A 16,675-nucleotide genomic window follows, 5' to 3' on the forward strand; every position below is an offset into this window, starting at 1 on the left:
GGAAATAATATGATGCATGCAGAGCATTGCTTTTTCTTTGCTCCTATCCAACAGCAAGATCAATAGCATGACAAACTTAATTTTCAGGTCTATTAGTGGAGCTGTCTGTCCTAGAAATTGAATGTGCTCTGTTATGCTGAAGGAAGAACAAAGAAATTTTTTATTCATGGGGTCATTTCCCTTAGAGGCATTCAGCCAACTTGTAGCTTTCATATTTTGAAGAGTGAAGCCTTGATATATGGGCATTATTTGTTTGCATTTCTGTTTGTAAGATGTGGCAAGTTGTATGAAGTACTCAGCAAAGCAATGGAAAAATGTGACTAGGAATGAAAGGAGCTCCAAGGGAAAGGATTTGGTTATGAATCTTATTGTTGAGTATTTCATGGCTACACACCAGAGATATTTGAATCTCAGGCTTTGACACAGGTTGTGCTGGGAAGTGCAGACTTCTGATGCACGTCAAGTTTTACTTTCCAGTATTATCCCCTAGCAGAGAGATATTTGGGTAGAGCTCTTGTTCAGCTTTAGCTCAGCTGAGCCTAACTTCCACTCAAGTAAAAAAGGTTTGAAAAGTTTGATTTATAGATTACTTTGATGTACATAAAAATGCTTAGGGAGTGAGATGGAACCCACTCAAATTAAAGGTCAGATTTCCATAGATTGTGGAAGTGTTGGTGGAGAAAAGAAAAAGGCTTGGACGCATTAGGGGTAAAAAAAGGTAAGGAACGAACATAACAGCTGTTTAGGATATGATGTAGAATCCTCCTTTGAGGAGAGAGTATGGCTGAATACACGACTTAATCTAATAATATCTTCATCATAGCGGAGAAAAAAGCACGAAGCTGACAAGGCTGAAAGAATACACTTCCTGTAGCCTATAGTTCCTCTGTCATCACTAATTTAGTGGGGTATTTTTTTATATTCTGTCATATTAACAATGCATGAAACACTCAATTCCGAGAGCCCCGGAACACCGGGTTTGGTGCTCTGGGGTACCGAGGGCTGTCACGGGGCGTTCGCTCCGTGCCGGGGAAGGGATGTCCCGGCTCCCCCGCTGCCGGGCGTTCCCTCACCTTCCCCCGCTCGGGGCTTTTCCCGACCCCTCGGGGCGGGCGGGGGCGGTGCCGGGGCGGGGCGACTCCGGCGGGCGGAGCGGATCGCGGTGCCCGGGCCGGCCGGGCCGTGCCCTCCCGGCAGCTGGGCAGAGCCTCGCCGCGCACCCGCGCCCCCCCGCCTGCCCGGTGCGCGCCCGGCTGCCGCGCAGGGTTCCAGGCCCCCTGGCGCTGCGACGAGCGCGCGAGGGCAACTCCACCGCCTACAACGTGGACCACGGCGTGCTCAACAACGGCTGCTTCGTGGACGCGCTCAACGTGGTGCCGCACGTCTTCCTGCTCTTCATCACCTTCCCCATCCTCTTCATCGGTGGGTGCCTGCGGGTCTCCCTTGCCCTGTCCGCCTGTGCCTTTCCTTCTGCCGCCCCCTTTCCTTCTGGCCCTTCCTCCCCCCGCCCCGTGTGCCTTGCCGTGTTCCCCCGCCGCTTTGCTCGCCGCGGTTTCCCTCCCCCGCTGCCGGTTTCCCCCGCCTGCCTGCTCCCCTGCCGGTGTCCCCCGCCTAGCCCGGCCCTCCGTGCCTCGAGATGCTGAAGCTGCGGAGATGTTATAGGAAACGCTGCAGCTGCGGAGCTCCGCGGCCGCTCTCCCCGCCTCTCCCCCTCTGCCCCGCAACCCTCGCTCTCCGCCCCGCCGCGATGCCATTCTCGCTCCGGGGCCTCCGCGCGGGACAGCCCGCGGGGCTCCCGCCGGTGAAAACCCCTTGCGCAGGCAGCGGAGAGATGGGTGATGCTGGAGGAGACCGCAGGATTTGCCTGCCGGTTTTGACGAGCAGCGCGGGAAGCAGAAATAAATGTGCTATTAACCCCCGGGAAACCTGGCGAGTAAGTCCTACGTTATCAAACAATGCTCCCGGTAATAACTGCAGAGTTACAGCCGCCGGGCAGCCCTCCTCATTACGGGTCCTGGCCAAGAGGGCTGCCCGGCGGCTGCGACTCCTGCGGTACCTGCGGTGGGTGAGATTTGGTGTCACAAGCCCGGGGGTGCCGGTAGGTGGCTCGGTGGTTCAGCACACGCGGCTCTCACTGCTCCCGGTCCAGTTCTCCTCAGCCTGGGCCGGCCTGAAGGGCCCCAGCGCGGGCTGCGTGGTTTAACACTCGCTGCTGTGGATCACAAAAAGTCCGGTGCGGAAATAACAACCAGCACGACTGTTAAAACGGGGTCAGCAGAAGAGCTGCTGAGGGTCCTCTGTGTTGGTCTGGAGTTTCTCAGTATTGTTAATTTTTAACTAGGTCAAGAGAATGAGTTGCTTTACACCTTAACTCGTGCCTTTTTTTTTTTTTTAACTTTTTAAAAGAATTTAAGAAAAAAACAAGTAGTGTGTTTATTGTATTGTTTGTGCATATTTGTCGAGATGTTAATTTGCTGTTTCTCTAAACTGTGAATGTATTTGGAAAATGTTTAGTGCAATGTAATTACTTATTAGTAAGTTGCCAAAAGTATAGGAATTTAAGGCTGTGTCCTGTCTGCATTGTTGATATTATTCCATATGAAGTGGAGTAAACACAGTTCTGAAAATATTCAAATGCATGTGTTTTTAACAACACAGCTCTGTCCATGTTGGTACACTAGATTGTTACATCTATGTTTAGGTTTGGTTTTCTTTTATGCAGGAGCTTTGTGTGTCACCCTTGTTGTTAAGAAAGCTCTTTATGATTCTCTTTTCTCATTTAGGATGGGGAAGCCAGAGTTCCAAAGTACATATACATCATAGCACATGGCTTCATTTTCCTGGCCACAATTTACGCTGGATATTGACTTTTATCCTCTTGTTTGTGCTGGTGTGTGAAATTGCTGAGGGCATAGTGTCTGATGGGTAAGTGTATGTCTGCCTTCTCCTGGTAGCACTGAGCAGTTTAAAGGTTTCAGGGTAGATATTTTCTCCCTGTCTAAATTCTCATCTAGACCATATTCCGTGTGGTTATAAACATGTAATCTGTTTTCTTAGTGATTAACCTATCGACCTTATATATCAGAAATTCCACAGACCTTGCCAAGTGATGTAGAGAGGCAAAACTGACCTTAATAATTTTTAGTTCAGCTTAATGACACTGTCTTTCCAAAGACTAATCATAGATAAATCCTAATGATTCAAACAGATGGTGACATTTTCGTAATATGTTTTATGTCCAAGGACCCAGTCCCACAGTCCTTACTCAGGAGGAACTCCCATGTGCACAGGAGGTCATACCATTCCTCCCCAAACCACGTTCTGTTCATGTTAATGAAAGTAGTGAATGTATTGGGCCTTATCTCAGGCCCTACAGAGTTTCTTCTGTTTTTGCAGTACAGCTGGTCTGTTACCTGGAGCAGAGCATCTCATATTCTGTGAGCATGATCCATCATCTGTTATTCAACTTAGGATGTCTTTAAACAGAAATCTGTGGGGGAAAATTATTACAAGTGAAACAAGTGATACAGGAGACTGATTTGTTACCAAAAAACCTAATGGTGTATAACAATGAATATGATCATCTTCTTCTGAAGAGAGGTATGATTTTCATAACAATTATGGATTTGCAACCGAAAGGATGATGAAGTCAAAGCTCCTCGTTAAATAGAACAAAACCTCTCTGATTAGCCATCTATATAACAAGTAAGCATCAAGCAGTGTGAAAGGCACTGCAGTCTTCTGCTGTAGAAGCTGATATCATCATTATTATTATAAGTTCTCTTAAACATATATAAATAGGATGTTTCTGAGTGCCAGTTTTTTTAAAAAGGAATTTTTCTTATACTTATTCAGAGTGATCAGGGTGTGGGATGCTCAAGAGCAAAATCTCCTGCTTTGTGTTTTCTCTTTTATTTGGCTCTTTAGCAATCCCTCTCATTATGTTTATTTGCTAGTGAACTTGACTCAGAACACTGCTGTTAAGTAATAGGTGTCACCTGATGAGAATCAAAGCTCCGAGCTCTACTGGGGGAGTGCCAACCCACAGTTGTGCCTCCCTGAGCACTCAGCAGGCTCGTGAGTGCTCCGGTGCATAAAAGCAAGTTTTGAGACTCATCAGCTTTCTAAGACCAAAATGGATCATGTTGGTAAGTCCTCTTGACAGCAACTGAGTGCTGAAAGCTTTGGCACCTCAGCAATAGAAGCAGCCTATTGGAAATAGGGTTATATAGGGGAATTCCTGCAACTGTGAAATAAACAGATTTAAAAAGCCTCCCACTGCAGTGTTACCCACTGAGGCTTAGGCTGTTTGAAGAAATCTGTTCCTGTTGCTTTTTTTTCTTGCTGAGAATTCAGCCCTTATGTACAAAACCCGGCATTAAGGAATTCAGACTCTGGAGAATCCTTTCTGATTTTGCTGTATACGCATACAAACTCATTGTCAGCAGGAGGAATTCAGTGTTCATGACACAGGCTGTCAGCATGGCTCTGGCCAGCTCTGTAGAGTTCACCACAATCTCCACGTAAGGGAGGACTCTCCTTTCTTTCCTACAGTAGAGATGCAGGAAAGGGTCCTCTTGAGTTCCTATGGATCTGTTAGACATTTGGGGTGTTCTGCTCTTATGTCCTGTGATCATCTCCCATTTCCCTGACAGCACAACCCTTTTTGTCTCTCCAAACTACACAAAAGTACCTTTTGCTGCAGCAAGAAGAAATCAAGACATTATTAGCATATTTTCTGTGAAGTTCAGAGGACAAGGTGTGAATTTCTCTGAGTGTTTGTGTCCTGAAGTCTTTCTCTTGGGGTCTTTTCTCCTGAAGCTGGTTGGGAGACAGGAAATTGTACCTTTTGCCAGCACAGGGTGCTTAATTCCTGTTGTAAAGGAAAGAAAATGGGAGGAAGAGAAGATGACAAGAAGAAGGAGGTGGAAGAAAACATATTTCTATCCAACTCTGCATAGCATTGCCCAGCAACTCCTATATTCCCAAAGGGCTGTGGTTGGCAGGACCCCCTTTGCTGCTGCCTGAAGCAAAGTATCAGGAGAGTTTTGGTTTATAGGACAAAATGTAAGGGTGTATTATTCTGTTGTAGTTTTTGTTTGCTGGCAGTCATCAAATACAGGCCTCTCTGTGATTCCTGTGCTGTGGTGCTGTTCCTTCTCCCAAACTGAAAAAAATTAAACGTTTCCACAAAACGTTTCTGTAGAAAATCTTGAACTGTGCTGTCAGTTGTTCTTATTTGCATACTTTGATGGACAGCTCCCAAACTAGTTTAGCTTAAATTAACTTTTCTCGTTTTGGAACTGAGCTGCTTATCCTAATTTAAACAGTGTTTCAATTGATTTCAGCAGGAAATAGGAGTACACACCTTTCATCTTCATCACAAGGGAGGAATTTGGAGTCCAACTATGTGATTTAGGAGCATAAATTCAATTTAAACTTGGAGAGTTTTGCATCCATAACTTGTTCTAGAAAAATCTTGAGGGGGGGGAAAAAAAATCTAGAAAAACCCAGAGCTGGTTAGAGGATACAATTCATAAATTAAAAGGGAAACATTTAAATAGCTAAGAGGGGTTTGACTTTAACAGATGCTCACTTTTTTCTTTTGAAGGGTCTCGGAATCACGCCATTTACACCTGTACATGCCAGCTGGGATGGCATTTTTGGCAGCCATCACATCGGTTGTCTATTACCATAATATTGAAACATCCAATTTCCCGAAGCTGTTAATAGGTATGTCTCACAACTTACCAGACTTGGAAGTGTGATTGTGGTGCTGTGTGTCTGCTCTTCCTGGGACAGGTCATTGCAGTTTCAGGAATGGCTTGTATGAATAAAGCTACAGCAATATGTATGTTGAAACTGTTCATTATTTTCAATGCTTTTAACTTCTAATAGTATTCTTTATAGTGTTCTTGGGGATCCAAGGGCTTCTCTAGGAAAAACTGGATTTGTGGGAAAAGTAGCATGACAAAGTCTTAGCTTTAAAAGCTGTCCAGGTTCCCTGCTTGCCAGCATGTTGTGTTCAAGCATGATATAAGAGTGAAGCAGTCTTTGTGTGTGTGGTCTGTTGAAATATGCAAGGAGTTAAGGAATGACATCCCTGACTTTCAGTATGACACACTGGATATATTACTTTGCCTGCTTGTTCTTGCTTAGCGTTCCTAAAACTCCCTTTGAAAACTGCATTAAGACCTTTCAAATGGAAAATGAGAACTACATAGTATACTAAATATTTTTTTCAAGGTTGTAAATAAACTGTAGCTAGAGAAAATCCATTGCTGCTGACAGTCGTGTATGCTGTCTTCTGTTAAGTAGACTGCAGGCTGTGGATGTCTACTTGTTTAGTCTTCCTGTTACCTGTTATTTCTTTGGTGGTCCTGGCTCATCAAATTTTGTTTGAGTTAGTTTTCTGTGTTAATAGATCCTGCTAAAATTTGTCGTGTGCCATTGTAGCTCTTTTTATCAAAGTTGTGTTTTAGTTTTTGTGGGAAAAAGTCAGTAATGACTGGATTTGAGAAAGCTTTGAAATATTGAAGATTATTTTGTACTGCATGTTGTGGTGAGAATCCTCCTCTGCAGAAGGAGCCTATGAAACTTGTAAAAAAATTCCTCTCCAAAGACTGAGATTTCTATCCAGGCTTAGCAACTTATGTCTTCTTATTTGGGACTGCTTTTCTTCTTGTACCCTTCTTCTAAGTAGGATCTTTTTTATATTTTATAACCGGCTGAGGTAGTTTAGTTAATTTTTTAATAAGTCAACAGTCTATTTAGTGCCTTCTCGTAGGACTGGATGTTATGTCTCAGGGAAGCATTGCCAGCCTGTTACAGTTCGTTGTGGGTTAAATAATTTAGTGTCATTACTGCATTCCCACTGTTAAGTCTTGAAGAAGGGTAGCACAAAGTTACAGCTGATAGGTGATTACCTGGTTTTGCTCAAGTCCTGCTCTGTAGAGATTTCTTTTTTATGATAATTTTTTTCAGTATTTAGAGTGCCAGTGCTGGATAAGCTCTGGACAATACTTGAATAGTAAGCAGTTATACCAATGAATACCAACATTTAAATATTATGGATTAATTTTAATTTTGCAAGAATTTCCAAGGAATAGACTCTTTCAGAAAATCTGATCTTAATAGCTCAAAGGCAAAAAAGAAAATCCAGCTATCATCCTCTTTCCCACTTAGTTGATCTGATTTGAATTTTAACCTGAAGTCTTCAAAAGCTGATGATCTTTGACTTATTTTATTTTTTCTTTTGTCTTCCCTTATTTGTCCTATGTTTCTGAGAGAACCTAGGACAGATTTTTCTGGAAGCCTCTATCCTTTTTTCATAACTGCACAACTAAGAGGACTGTCATCTTTAAATGTTAATAGCAAGTACTCTGTATTGACATGTGGGATGAGGCAGTTATCACAAATTAGCCCAGTGTGAGATAGTTAAATTATAGCTATACCCTGCTATCAACCCACTAGAGTGCAGTGTGGCCATGAAGCAGCTTCCCTTTAGAGCCTCATTTTATGGGGTAGATGGGAATATGAGGCAAAGCTAAAGTTGGTGATAAACTTTTTGTTGAGTGTATGAGAAAGAGGGTTCCTCATCACTGAAGTGTTGTAGAAGAGATCTAATGCTGAACCCACAGACAAATAAAGTAAATGACCTGATGTGGCATCTTGCTGCTTCTGAGCATCAGTGAATTTCCACCAAACTACAGGGCATCATCTGCCTCAGCTGCAGGATGTTCACAGTTGCAAGGAGTTGGTAGCTACATAAAGCAAAAGCTGACAGAGTCTTACCCAAAATTTACTAAACCCAGCAGAGAAATTCTCATTGATGCAGTTCAGTAGACCCTTGAAGGTCCGTTCATTAACTCTGAATAGGGTGAGATCTTCCAATCCTGTGAAACTTTAAGTTTCTTTTTTAAAAAAAATTCATTCTGTGCTTTAAAGAAACCGAGTCCATTTGTAGCTCTTCATAAGCAAGCAAGAGGCAGATAGATACCGTGACAGACCTGGGAATTAGCAGGTTCCCTTGGGGTTTGCAAGACAAGGACTCAAAGTTCCTTTACTGATCCTGCCTTTCAGCTTAGCCCAGACATTTGGCTATTTTGAAGCAGTCATTCTTATTATTTCTTATCAAAAAAAGTTGACAAGGTTTGGAATATTTATTCTCTGAAGATAACGATTGATTCCGGGGTCACAGTTGAGTTTCCTGACTCTTGGAACACTTTGATCTGATCCAAATATGTTTTTCTCTGTATGTATTTGACCTGTAATTATATTTCAACAAATGTAATTGTTCTCAAGTAACACTGTTTACCAGGGGACTCTCATAATAATGCTAATTTTGATGCCCTTTGCACCACATGGATTAATAACATTTGTACAGTTTAGCAGGACACATTTTGGAATAGTTTTCATACTGAATTGGAAAATCTGATAGCTTTCTCAACATTCAAAATATGTAATGAAATGGTAGCATCTGATTCCACTGTTTAAGTCAGTTTCTTTGTTTTGTAAAATAAATAAACCTCAGAAATTAACAGTAGGAGAAAATGATGAAATAACACTAGGACTTTGAGTTTTTAATCTGAAGTGGATTGTAGTGTGGGAACACACGAGTTTAAGAAAATTGTCCTTCTTTTAACCAGTCTTAATTACACAACTGCCTTACCACTGCTAGACAGTAATCTATTTTTCTAATTTAAAATTCTTGTACCTTTACATTGTAGTTATTTCCCTTGCAATTAGTTTATTCTTTTAAAGGAATATCATATAAAAATAATGCTTATTGCTTAGCATGCAAAGTTTCTTTCCAAGCAGACACAGGTTAATTAATAAATCCCATCCAGTTATGTGTGTGCATTTTTAGATTGGGGTTAATTCAATAAAAGTGTAGAAGGGTTTACTTAATTTTCAGAGGTCTGGCCCAAGTGTTGCGGGGTGAGGTATCTTACGTGGCCCAAAAAAAAAGTGAAGTCATTTAGGCATCTAGAATAGATCTAAAGCAATCCAGTAAATGCATGCATGCCTCTGTAGTCTCATCACTAGGCAGTTCTGATCAGTGGAAGTTCTTCGAGATAATTTCTAGAAACTCTCAGCCAATATGCATTCACCAGCCAGAAGACAGAAACATCACCTATGTAGTTATGGCTTAAAAGAAAGAGCCATAACTATATTTTCCAGGGATCTTGATCTTGAGGGGCTTGTGAACATTCACCAGATTAGATTATATACGCTTGTGTTGAAAAGTGACAAGCTAAGTAAATTCAAATGCTTGTAGGAAGTATGACAGTGAGTGGCCACTTATCACCTGAGAATATTGTGTTTGGCCCTTTCTAATACTTCTTAGATAAAACATAGGTTAATGTTATAAAAATGTCATATAAACCCTTATTTAAATCCTAAAATGGAGAATGGCTCTGCTAGTTCATATTTAGAATACCAAGAGCTCTACATAGGTGCCAGTTGGGTTGGTTGTTTTTTCAGAAGTCCTGTGCTGGTGCATATTTTAAGTTTGCAATGTTTGTATAAGTCCCTTTTACTCCAAGAAGGATGTGTTCTCAGCCTGTTGTAAGAAGAACGAGACAAAACAAAGATTAACAGATAAAGGTGGTTAAGAGTAGAACAGTATGGAATGTATTCTTGGATGAAGTAAGATTTTATAGTCAGACATTGCAAATAGGAAGGAATAGTGCCTCAAAGGAAGGAAGCAACCTGAAACAGGATAAGATTAAATTTGATGCAGTATAAGTTGGGAAGATAGTAGGAAGCCTCACATAAGAAAGCTAAAGTTTTATAAGATAAATTTTTAAAGTATATCTCTTAAATCCTCTCTGCAACTGCATCAACCACTAAAGTACAGTACCCGAATACCTACTTTCTTCTTATAAACTGGCCTGTTAATTTTAGAGGAAGATAGACTCTTGGCAAATGTCCTAATGCCCAGTATTACTGTACTATTCCATTCACTGTCCTCAATTAAGGGAGAGGTTTTAACTTGATATCTGTAGAAGCAGGATTGGCAGTCCCAAAGCCCATATGGATTCTCCATGTTGAATTTAGCTTTGCTTGGAAACGGTAGCCCCACAGTACCTCCCCAGAGGACTTCCTGGAGTGCCTCAGGGTAGCTGGAACACCACGAATTCTTTGAAGTTTGTACAAGTTCCTGAGAATATCCTTGTTTAAACTAGACTTACAGTTGCTAATGCTTTGGTCAAAGCCTTTCTCCGGTGTTTTGGCAAAACTTGGAAAGCACATCCAAGCTTTTCTTGGCAGCTAGATAACATTGCATCTGTTGCACCATGGCAGATACAGCAGCAGTGAAAGTAAAAGAACATAACCCCAGAAGGCATTTCCTTTAGAACGGGGAAAAGGAGCTGGCTTATGGTTTGATGAATAGTTTGGAGAGTGTTTCCAAACCGTCAGAGCTTATTGCAGAGATTATTTATCTGTAACTGGTGGTAGCATGAGCAGTTCTAGACAGGAAGTTCAATATAACTAAAAAATAAAAGTTGTATTCTATGAATGCCAGAATATCCTTCCTTGATGTGACTGTTTGTTTTGTCTACATTGTAAATTACATATATGGAATACGTGTAATAGTGCAGCAGCTGCTTGGACAGAGTATTTTATTATCTGTTCCTCCATACATCACAGAGAATTGCAGAGAATTTTTCCTCAAGACAAATTCATAGCAGTCTTGTAGCATTAACCAAATCTGAAGAGCATCATTCACAGGCACCTTCACTCATGGAACAATACCCTTCCTTGAACTCATCATGTGGACACATGTTTACAGCAGATGGAAATTTTCTTCAGCAGACTTCACTTTGTGAAACTTTTCAAATATCACTAAATCTAATAGAAAAAGCATTTAGAACCAATATCATCTTAATATTTTAATGTTTGTGGAATTGAATTAGGCTTCTGTTTTGACATGAGAAAGGCTACTCTCTGCTTTTATATATTTTATTGCATTCTTTCTGAATGAATATTTTATAATGCTATTTTATATTTTTGCAACTGTGGAGCTGATTAAGTTGTTTTGTGTTTGGTTTTTTTTTTCTCTGCAGCATTACTGTTCTATTGGACTTTAGCTTTTATAACTAAAACCATCAAATTTGTAAAGTTCTGTGATAATGGGGTTGGATTTTCTCAGCTTCGATTTTGCCTCACAGGACTCCTGGTTGTTCTGTATGGAATGCTACTAGCTGTAGAAATCAATGTCATCAGGGTGAGGGTAAGTTACTATCATAAAAGTCTCCTCCTGTGTTTTTTATTGGTTTGGGTTTTGGGTTATTGTTTTTTCTTCCTTTTTTTATTCCCCTTTCTGAGTACTTAGGTTAAAATGTATTTCTAAAGGAGAAAGAAAAATCCAGTTAGGAATAGAAATCAGTTTGAAAATCAAAGGTTAATCCAATTTTATTAGTAATCCAATTTTATTAGGCCAGATAAATATGTAATTTCAAAAAATGCCAGACTCCGTTGTAGCGAAATGAAGGTCAATTTCTTCTGTTCAAGTTTTAAATTTTTTAATAATTCTGTTTCAGTCATGACAAACAAATATTTCTGATGCAAGTGAAGACTGGTAGAAAGGAATTTTCTACTCTGTCAGAGAATATCTTAGACATACAAATAACATCTTTCATTTTCCAGGAGACAATCACAATAAGTGATTTATTTGGGCAACTGGGGTTTCTTCCAGCTGTATTTTTTTTCTTTTTCCCTCTGTGGTGTCTGCAGTCATAATTTAAACTGAGAGATGATTTTGGAGACTGCTGGATAGATAAATGCCAAAGTTTCCTTGACCTGGAACTCAAATAACTGTGTGCACAAATTAAATTTAGAAGGGGAAGAAATATTTCCATGTAAATTTTCTTGCTGGTTTCCTCATGTGTTTTCTTTCCAGTAATGCATGCAGCTGTGTGAGTTGTACCTGTCATATATTTGTTCTTTTGTGTTTGTGTGTATGTCTATTTGGTGACTTGGGACAAAAAATATGTCTAAAAGCAGCATTTGTAGTAACATTTTTAAAACAAAGAGGAATAAAAAGCTCAATGCTGGATATTCAGTATTTATATAATAAATGAAAACCAGTGACATCCAAATGTGACATCAGAGAGACTTGGCCATAAACCTCTTCGTAATAGAACTGTATAATTAAATGAGATTTAATCTCTGTGGAATTGTGTGTCACAAAGAAGAATAAAAAATGATCACTGCCTATTGTCACCTTTTTGTTTGTTTGTTTGTTTTATTCATTTAGTTTTAATTATTAAAGGAATGAATAAACTAGTCAACAGTATGATTTTTTTTTTGCTGCCTGTTGTTCTGTGGCTTCTTGCTGCAGCTGCTGAAGAAAGGTATTGGGATGATGGAGAGTTGGCCACTGCTGAGGAGGGGGCAGAGGAAAGAAATTAAAAGTAGGGGATGAGGTCTCTATGCTTTCAGAAACAGCAGACATTGGCCTCACTTTTTTTTTTTCTCCCACCTTCCAGTCTTCTTCTAGAAGAAGGAAAATTGACTTGTTTGACTTTGAGTCCCAACTGTACCTTCCCCCTTCTTTCAGCTGTTCTCTTGGTTCTAGATGGCCTTTCCCAACCCCATCACCATTTTTACTAGCACCTGTGAATTATTTCTCCAACTATGGTTGGAGCATATCCAGAAATCCTACTAAGATTAAAAGGATTTTAATCATGAATAGAGATTGAGTGAAATATGTGATTGAGTACCCTTCAGAAAGCAAAGGTATGTTTTTAAGAGGCTTGGCTTTTCATTCCCAAAAGTGAGTGAAGTCTGAAAAAGTTTTCTGTTGACAACAGGAAGCCACCAGCTGTCTGCCCTTTGCTCTTTCTTGCCTTACTATTTAGGCCAATGTAATAATTTGTTATTGCTGTATCCACTCTCAAGACTTATTCATTGATTATCTGCAATGTCCTTACCTGTTCTTTGTGCGGTTTTATTTTCTATGCATTTAGTGTGATTCTGTTGGTATTTTTATGAATTTCAGAGGTATGTTTTCTTCAAAACTCCTAAAGAAGTTAAACCTCCTGAGGACCTCCAGGACCTTGGTGTTCGATTCTTACAGCCATTTGTGAATCTGTTATCCAAAGGAACATACTGGTGGATGAATACATTCATCAAGACTGCCCATAAAAAGCCAATAGACTTGAAAACCATAGGCAAGCTTCCCATTGCTATGAGAGCTCTGACCAATTACATTCGTCTTAATGAGGCCTTTGAAGCACAGAAGGTGTGCAAAGCATGGAATTGTGTCTCTCTGCTTACTCAGTGTTTGCATTTTTGATTACTTTTTATGGAATGAGCATGATATTCTATCAGGAACCATGATGCAAATCAAGTATCCATTGGCATAGCTTTCCATATACAAAGAGAACACATACTTGGTGAATAATGAAATTTCTCTACCTAAACACGCATGTCAAATACATTACTGGTTAAATATGTGTAAAATGCATACAGCCTTTATTTTGATGTGGAAAACAATTATGGACTGTGTTCACTGAACACCATTTTTCTTCCTAATAAGACCCTGGAAACATTCAATTACAGAGTCAGTATTAATAAGGCCTTGCAGAACTGGGTTTTTTCCATGTAATTTCAATTACAGTTTGTTCATAGGAGAATTTGGGGCTGAAACTACCTCAGCTCAAATTAATTTTTACTCCTTGGTAGGAGCTGAGTGTATTGAGATTTTAAGAGAACTCTTTTCCATCCTGTCTAAAACAAGTGTAGGTTTCTAGTCTCTGTGTTCACCAGAATACAAAACCTATCAGTTCCCTCCCTCTTTTTTTCTTTCTCCCTCAGCAGGCCACAAACAACACACTTATTTGATCCCTATTAAGGGGTAGGAAAGAAATTGTGGTTCTTTCTGTGAATTGGGGGGGAGTGCAAATTAATGCTTTGTTCTAACTCTATAAAAAGAAATTAAACAATAGTTGTAGTTCCTGTGCTTTTCTAGCTCAAATATTGCAAATGATTTTCAATGAATTAAAGCAACAATAAAAATACCAATCATTTACCAGACCTGAGGTTACCGTGTAACATAATTCTTATTAATTTTTCTTTTATTCTGAACAGAACAAAAGGTCATCATCTCCACAGGGATCCAGATCCATTTGGTTTGCTCTCTGCTGTGCATTTGGAAGACCCTTACTTCTCAGTAGCACATTCCGTATTCTGGCTGACTTGCTTGGATTTGCCGGGCCGCTCTGCATCTCTGGGATTGTTCACAATGTTGGAAAAGGAAATAACACCATTCGCCCACAGGTACTGTCAACATGTCATAAAAATATAGGAGTCAAAAAAGCAGTGCTATGACTGCGTATTGTTTGGCCCCAGTAAAGAAAGCAAGTCTGCAATGTATTTTTGAATGCTAGAAATGACGGTATGAATGTACTGCCTGTTATCCACTTTTATACTGTGTTGGAACGGGTCCATCAGAGGGCAACAAAGGTCATGAAGGGACTGGAGCATCTCTCTTACAAGGACAGGCTGAGACAGTTGGGCCTGTTCAGCTTTGAGAAGAGATAACTGAGAGGGGACCTCATCAATGTATATGAGTATCTGAAGGAAGGGTGTCAGGAGGATGGAGCCAGGCTCTGCTCGATGGTGCCAAGCAATAGGACAAGAGGTAACAGGCAGAAACTGATGCACAGGAATTTCCACCTGAATACGAGGAAGAACTTCTTTACTGTGCAGGTGACTGAGCACTGGAACAGGTTGCCCAGAGAGGTTGTGGAGTCTCCCTCACTGGAAATATATAAGAACTGTCTGGTAACAATCCTGTGCAATGTGCTCTGGAATGATCCTGCTTGAGCAGGAAGTTGGGACCAGATGATCCACTGTGGTCCCTTCCAACCTGACCCATTCTGGGATTCTGTGGGGGGCAAAATATGTGACCCGTGTATCTTGTCAGCCTTGCATTCTGGAAAATAACCTCATTCAAGATAACAGTGAAGCATACTCAGAGTCTCATTAATGTCATGAGTATTTTATCCAGAAGCACAGAATGTTCTGAGTTGGAAGGGACCCACAAGGATCATCAAGCCCAGCTCAAGTCAATGGCCCATACAGGGATAAAACCCACAACCTTGGTGTTATTAGCACCATGCTCTAACCAACTGAGTTAATCTTAGGATCTCTTAGGTACAATCTTGAGTAGAGATTGAATCAGGTATGTGACTGAGTGCTTTTCAGAAAGGAAAGTGTGTTTTTAAATAGGCTTGGCTTTTCATATCCAAAAATTGGTGATATCTAAGATGATTAAAGAGGACTTTTGTAATCATAATAAAATGAAAAGTAATTTAACTGTGACAAAGAATTTCCACTAGTGTCTTTGGGGAGGTTAAGTTTTGAAAGATCAACTGAAACACATTTTTAAGGATGCTATTTAAATTATTGTTCTCCAAGAAGAGGCAGATGTATTTCTTGGTTAACAAAAAATAAAAGTGTAACTCAGGAAACATCTTTTCATTATAAGTTGAGGTCACTCAGGCTGGATTTCTATGAGATAGATTATTTTATTTCTGCAGCTCAGTTAATGTTTGATGTAAGATTTTATTTCCAAAGTCTGTTGACACTAATGGAAATACACCCATTCACTCAAGTACACTTCGGATTAGGTGCACTGTAAATATTGAAATACATCAGCTGCACTGCAGAAAATTTAACAAATGCCTCAGGCTAAAATTAATTGTTTGTCCATTTTGCAATCCTTATCCTAATATTTGGAACTTTAATATAGCGAGTGGATTCAGTGGAAAGCAGTTAAAGCAGGAAATGAAAAAATTGAGACTATAGGGCTGTGTTGCAGCAAAGTACTGTGGAGGTTGCTGAGCTCTGCTTCTTGATAATTTGTTTGGGATACTCTTTCAGCTGAAATTGTATCAAATCACAATTTACGGATTGTCATAGTTAATTTTCCTATGAAAGTGTCTGGTAGTGCTGCTCTGTGAAAAAAACTCAGGTCTGGTCTAGATAGGCTCCAAGCAGAGCCTCATCCAGCCTTGGCGTCCTCAGTCATTAGCCAAGCAGTAACGTCATCATTGTCATTTACACTATTTTGGGATCACCTGACAGCAATATTCACTGATGGTGATAGTCCAGGAGTGACACAAAGTGAATTTTAGCTTAGCTAAAATGTCTCCAAGAGGCTTTTCCTTCTGTTTTGACCTGGTTTATACACAGTTGTTTATACACATTGTTTTTTCTGTTAAGAGGCTAATTACATTAATGTTTGAAAATTGCCTTTGCTGGATTAGCTGAAATATCTTCCTAATGAAGGCTTTCTATTCAAACTATCTGTAAACAGGCTGGGGTGTTTTGGTCTGCTTTGGAAAGAAATACACCAGCTGTAGGGCTAGGAATGTATCCTTACTTGTAATGAGTCAAAAGAAAGAGAACCTTGCTTTATTTGCCCAAGAGCCTCATAGGTGTGAAAAACAAGCCTTCTGACATGCTGTCTTATGAAGGCAAAGACAAGTTGGAGGAAACATTTTGTGCCTGATGTGCTGCTGAGTTTGAAGGTGTTGGAAAGAGTTGCCACACAGTGGGACAGAATCAGACAAGCAAAGTAAGCTGTGATTACAGTGGAGGGCATCTTTTACGCATCTTTTACCCACCTACATCTTAAATAGTTTAGACTGAGGAGATG

The 16,675-nt window shown here is 40.2% G+C and overlaps 1 protein-coding gene across 1 annotated transcript in view; it reads left to right on the top strand.

Annotated features, from left to right (window-relative positions):
- The first annotated feature begins 1,037 nt into the window (after positions 1-1,037).
- The window catches only part of ABCC8 (ATP binding cassette subfamily C member 8), a 79,906-nt gene continuing 64,268 nt past the window's right edge, over positions 1,038-16,675 (top strand). Inside the window, exons 1-6 of the mRNA XM_029961029.1 lie at positions 1,038-1,422; positions 2,784-2,925; positions 5,612-5,733; positions 11,073-11,239; positions 13,010-13,252; positions 14,101-14,289. Coding sequence (XP_029816889.1) covers positions 1,038-1,422; positions 2,784-2,925; positions 5,612-5,733; positions 11,073-11,239; positions 13,010-13,252; positions 14,101-14,289 — 1,248 coding nt within the window. The remainder of the gene's footprint in view (positions 1,423-2,783; positions 2,926-5,611; positions 5,734-11,072; positions 11,240-13,009; positions 13,253-14,100; positions 14,290-16,675) is intronic.

This window comes from Manacus vitellinus, unplaced genomic scaffold, assembly GCF_001715985.3.
Source record: "Manacus vitellinus isolate BGI_N305 unplaced genomic scaffold, ASM171598v3 scaffold_30_pilon, whole genome shotgun sequence".
Lineage (NCBI taxonomy): Eukaryota > Metazoa > Chordata > Aves > Passeriformes > Pipridae > Manacus > Manacus vitellinus.